The following is a 5,893-nucleotide window of genomic DNA, read 5'->3' as shown; positions in this document are numbered from 1 at the left end:
AATCAAGAGTCAGACACTTCAACAGACTGAGCCACCCACGCGCTGTTTTCAAGTTACTTTGTTTGAAGTTTCATAGGTTAAAAAGTAAATGTCTCATGGATTTATTTTTATCCTGCCAAGATTTAAAGCCTGCAACTTACCAGGAAAAAAACAATTAGATAAAAAACTTTAATTTTCAGCTTGCTTCAGTTTATCTAGTGTAATCCAGTACTCTGGGAATAAAGTAGAACTGTGCATTTTTCCTATCTCTTCTGCTCCTTGTACAAATATTCCCAAGTTAGCAAATATGGAAAACAAATTTTAAAAAATTATATGGCTAGGGCGCCTGGGTGGCTCAGTTGGTTAGGCGACTGCCTTCGGCTCAGGTCATGATCCTGGAGTCCCTGGATCGAGTCCCGCATCGGGCTCCCTGCTCAGCGGGGGGTCTGCTTCTCCCTCTGACCCTCCCCCCTCTCATGTGCTCTCTCTCTAATAAATAAATAAAATCTTTAAAAAAAAAAATTATATGGCTAGTATTTTTATTCCTAAAAGAACAAAAGGACAGACAACACACAATTAACCATTTGACAGTAAGTCTTTGTGACCAACCTGGGAAATAATTATTGGCCTAGGAAAACAGTTTTGCTAGGAGAAACAGTGCAGGCTGTAGCTGAGGAATGATGCAGTTGCCCACGGTATCCTTTACTGTGCCCAATTCTTCCTATCCACCTTTCCTTTCTCGGGTTTAAGACCAGGTTCTTTGAAACTCTAACCTTCCCATTCTATCAAACCTAAACCTAGATTCAATCCAACTGTAGACATTAAATTCTCTAGGTTTTCAAGGTTCATAGTGTTAATAGTCTAGATAGCCGGGCGCCTGGGTGGCTCAGTTGGTTAAGCGACTGCCTTCGGCTCAGGTCATGATCCTGGAGTCCCGAGATCGAGTCCCACATCGGGCTCCCTGCTTGGCAGGGAGTCTGCTTCTCCCTCTGACCCTCCTCCCTCTCATGCTCTCTGTCTCTCATTCTCTCTGCCTCAAATAAATAAAAATTAAAAAAAAAAAATCTTTAAAAAAAATAAATAAATAAAATAAAATAAATAGTCTAGATAGCCTTCCGGTAAGTACTAAATTTTTATAAAATGAGTTAATAAAATAAATGGGCACAAAATTCTTTCACTCAGCATAGATTACTAATTATTTGCAAGCTGGCTTAAGAAAACTGGCAAAATGGAAAAGTATTTTTCTGGTAGTGTCTGTTGGGTTCCCAAGAAAATCCAGAAAAGAGCATCTTTTTAACTGTTAATAAATCTAAACTAATGTAGGATTTATAATTTTAAGTTACCTGAAGCATGTCTCCCCTGATTCTGTGGCATTCTTTGGAAGAGATCGTGGTTGTATTCATAGTATCTATAGTCTTCATGTGCACGATCTCCAAGTGGGCGCCTTCTCTGACCATCAAAATAATTATCTGAATAATAATATCGGGAACCAGAGTCTCCATTTTCAACAGCAAAATTAACTTCTGTTAAAAATGACTGAGAAGAGCCATACTCTCTAGGGACATCTGCTAGACTCCGGGCGAGATAAGAAGGTGCAGATAATCTGTTGCTTTCTCTTCTCATTATTTCATGAGGTGTTCTTTGAATTGGAGTTCTTAGGAAACTCTGGTTTCTTGAAACTATTCCATCTCCAGATGCTGAAAAGGCATTAGGACTTGAGTCTGGCAGACAGATATCAGTTCGTCTTGGAATTGTGGGACCATGCCGAATAAATGAAGGCATGAGATCTACAATAAAATAAAACAGAGTAAAATGACCACTTCAGTTAGTAATAATTACACTTTTCAAAATTTGTTCATTTACATCTATTACCCCCAAATGCAAAATTTCAATGGACTTAAGCAAACACAATTTAAAATTCTGATTTAAGATAGTACTTGGGTATTTTAAAATCAAGGCTAATTTAATTAGTATTTTCCCACTCAAATGAATTTATAATTTGTATGAATGTGGTATGTGTACATTTAGTCAGAATCAAACGTATTCTGCATACCACCATACATAACATGATGAAATGTCAGTAAGCTTAATTACGGTTAATGAAATACTCATGAATAAATGTGTAAAAATAAGAAACAACCTAACAAATAGATACACATCACCAACATAATTTAAGATTATTCTGTTTGTTGATTTCACTTCATTTTCAAAATACCCAAAAATCCTTTTACAAGCAAACACAATTTCAAAAATAAAAGACTTTAAAATAATCTGGTTTCCTCTCAGAATTACGTAATACTAGTACAGTAATCAAAAGTTGGAAAGTAAAAAATTTAGCTATGAAAACTAAAAAATAAAAAGATCTCATTTCAAAGAGGCATACAAATGTTCAATCAGTTCAAAAATGCCAAGCCTGGGGTGCCTGGGTGGCTCGGTTGGTTAAGTGTCTGCCTTCAGCTCAGGTCATGATCCCAGGGTCCTGGGATCCAGCACCACATCAGGCTCCCTGCTCAGCGGGAGGTCTGCTTCTCCCTCTCTTTCTGCCCCTCCTCCTGCTTGTGTTCTCTCTCTCTCTGTCAAATAAATATTTTTTTAAAAATGCCAAGCCCGAAACTATGGCTCCCTTAAGAACACACAATTATAATTCAAAACAGAAGATAACAGTAGAACAATGGCCTTCAGGATATAGTACTTCTGAATACAGAACTTAAGTGGCTTAGACATGTCAGGTTACAAAGCAAATAACTTTATAACATGAAAAAAAACTAGATTTGGAAACTGTTTTATTCATTTATTAAGTAAACAATATTAGACAGCACTGATATTAATAAGCTTCAGAAGCTAACTCTAGACAGAAGTTAATATCCAAATAAACTTGCTTTAAAGTATGGCTAACATGGGGTGCCTGGGTGGCTCAGTCAGTTAAACCTCTGACTGGAGTTCAGCCTCAGGTCGTGATCAAGTGATGAGATCAGGTGGTGAGATCAAGTCCCCTGTCCGAGCTCAGCAGAGTCCGCTGCACTCTCTAGAGACCCCCTCTCTCTTAGCCCCTCCCCCTTCAGGTTCTCTCTCTCTCTCTCTCTCTCTCGAATAAGTAAATAAATCTTAAAAAAAAAAAAAAGAAATCAATTTTCAGGGGTGCCAAGTTGGATCATTGGGAGGAATGAGCTGCTCTTGATCTCAGGGTTGTGAGTTAGAGCCCCATGCTGGGTGTCGAGGTAACTTAAATAAATGAACTTTAAAAAAATAAATAAATAAAAATCAATTTTCTGGTTACTGATGTACCCATTGATCTATTTTGTTGTTCTATAAGAAAGCACTGCAAATACAAGGATAAATCTCTAAGGCTAATGATGTGGTTATTATTTAAAAAACATGCTCTCCACACCTTTCTGTGTGATCCTGGGTAAATACTAGGAACCTCTATGAACAGCTTTCCCAATTACAGAATGAGGTAATGCTTAAGTCACAAGATTTGTAGGAGCTTCCAAGAAGGACACTTACACGAAGTGCCCACCATGCAGTATGAATATCAAAATATTAGTTCCTTATCTCACAGATGTTTTGAACACACAAGCAAGAATTTAAAATTCAAAAGATACAGCTGAAAAAGCAGAGTCAAATGCTTAAATTGAAAAGTGTGGCGGGGAGGCAGAGAGAAACAAAAACTATTAAAGTTCAAAAAAAAAAACTTTTTGGCAATTTCTCCTGAAGTACGATAGAAATTTTTGCGTACTTCGCCTTTTTTTTGGACTCGGGGAGGGAAGGTGGTATTTGAAGCAATGCTCACTTAAATACCCAAACACACATGATTTTGGCTTCTCTAAGATCTAAGACTGATGATGAGGCTTTGGATAGCGGCTACAACAGCGACGATTAACTGTCACCTCCTCATGTCTACAACACGCAAAAGGGCTAAGGAATTCTGCCCGAGTTCGCACAACTTCCTGCACGGACGAGTGACACCCGAAATGTTTGCAAACACAAGGCATATCTCGAGGTATCTAGAAGAGGAAAAAGTGTGCCCCAGTCTAATCACTTTCACCCCTGTAGCATCAGGGAATCAGCAATTTAAGCGTTCCCAAAGAACCTCTTCTAGTAATCAAAACGAAACAACACTCCGCCCTGGAGGGGAACGGGAAAGTTTGTTATTTTTAGGGAGGCCCACGGGGGAAGGACTAATCTAAACTTATTACACTTTATCGGCTTTCAAACAATGACCACCACTTCAGGCACAATACAGTTTTAAAAAATAGTATTTCACAGACCAACAGGAAAGAGAAGCCGCAGGGAGCCGCGTCGGGCGCCCGCGAGGCTCCCGGCTGCCGCTCGGGCCAGGTGTGGGTGCGCCCCGCCCGACACTCACTCCGCAGCAGAGGCGACGTCTCTTTCTTCACGTACTTCCCCTGCACCTCGGCGGGCTTGGACACTTCGTTTTTGGTTTTCTTTCGGGACAGCATCCTTGTCGACGAGGCCCCAGGCCGCGTCAAGCAGCCTCCTTAGGGCTCCGCGAAAGGCGATGGCCGGCCCCGCCGCCACCTCCGCCGGCGCCTCCGCCTCCTTCCCTCCCGAGCCGCCGCCGCCGCCGCCGCCTCTCCGCAGCCCGGGGTCGCCCGCAGGGACTGCCGCATGTTCGGGGCGCTAAGCGCGCCGGCCACAACTCAGTCACTTGTCAGTTCCTTCCTGGAAATCTGCTCGCTCCGCGATGCTGCCCGAGAACTCCGTGAGCAGAGGCCAGAAACGCCCGGCCAGGGCCATGGTCCGCCGAGGGCCGCCTAGTAACCGCTACCGCCGCCGCCGCCTACGTCCGGTAAACTTTCCCCGCGGCCGCTGGGAATTCTGGGAAACTCGACGCAGCGCGAGCGCCGCCGCCCTTCCCCCACCCCAGCTCCGGGGCGCGGCTCGGGCTGCGGGACGCCGGGCGGCGCTGTCAGCTAACGGGCGGGCCCCTCTGCCTCCTCGGAGGAGAAGCGGGTCTTGCGGTCGGGAGATAAGGAGCAAGGCCGCCCGACTGAGCGCGGGAGGCCGTCGCGCGCTCTTGCCGTGGAGCCCCTTCTACCCACAGATGTTTCCCCGGGACCTTGAGGGAGCGGGCGACGCCTCCCGGAGAAGCGTTCTTGTCGTCATACTTGTGTGAGGACGTCCCTCCCGGAGTTTCTTGGGCTGGTAAATTCAGGTCCCTGATAACGCAGAATGCGAATAGAGTTGAAAGACCACAACCCCCAGGCTAGTGCGGTGACAAAAAATTCAAGATGCCTCTTTTTCTTGAAAACACTAATCTGTCCAGAAATCACTGATCAGTCATCTTCTGTATGCCAGGGTGTGTCTCTCTGATAAAGGAAAAACAGAGGGAAAACGCAAAATGGAGTTTATACTACCTCTTCGATAAATTTGATGTTAGCATAATATCTCATCATCCCTCTCATTGTTACATTGAATATACTTGGAATTTAATATTACAATCTTAGAATTTTTTAGGATTTTGAGCACTAAAGGTCAAGGGACCTGAAATTTTTAATTTAAAACAGAGCTTAGTTTCTTCTGTATAACTTAGAGGAGCTGCCAAATGTACACAATAACATTTGGAAAATAAGGGGATCCATTCCGTACTGAACAGATTAAGGCTTTGATAATGGAGAATGCTTTCCCTGAGATCGAAAACATCTTAAAAGAGTTGTAAAACAATTAAAAGGCAATAACTTTTTTTACTACATAAGATTAGGAGGATGATCAAATTTTGTTTTGCCATGAACAAACCAATAAGACGTTTAGTGTCTGTCTCCATCTTTATATGCTGTTATGTTCCCTTGGTACAGAGTTTCTCACAATTAATTCAATAACCAGCAAATCCTTATTGAGCATCCACTATGCTAGCACTGTTCTAGATGCATTGAATATAGCAATAAACAAAACG

At 42.6% G+C, this 5,893-nt stretch overlaps 1 protein-coding gene across 1 annotated transcript in view; it reads right to left on the bottom strand.

The window, feature by feature from the left end:
- Positions 1-4,820, bottom strand: part of SAV1 (salvador family WW domain containing protein 1) — an 8,945-nt gene extending 4,125 nt beyond the window's left edge. Inside the window, exons 1-2 of the mRNA XM_081829762.1 lie at positions 4,346-4,820; positions 1,310-1,766 (exon numbers count right to left, since the gene is read on the bottom strand). Coding sequence (XP_081685888.1) covers positions 1,310-1,766; positions 4,346-4,439 — 551 coding nt within the window. The 5' untranslated portion in view covers positions 4,440-4,820. The remainder of the gene's footprint in view (positions 1-1,309; positions 1,767-4,345) is intronic.
- Between the last annotated feature and the right edge of the window lie 1,073 nt (positions 4,821-5,893).

This window comes from Leptonychotes weddellii, chromosome 9 (assembly GCF_054177405.1).
Source record: "Leptonychotes weddellii isolate Sample4059 chromosome 9, ASM5417740v2, whole genome shotgun sequence".
In the NCBI taxonomy this organism is placed as follows: Eukaryota; Metazoa; Chordata; class Mammalia; order Carnivora; family Phocidae; genus Leptonychotes; species Leptonychotes weddellii.
This window is presented reverse-complemented; position numbering and strand designations above follow the sequence as displayed.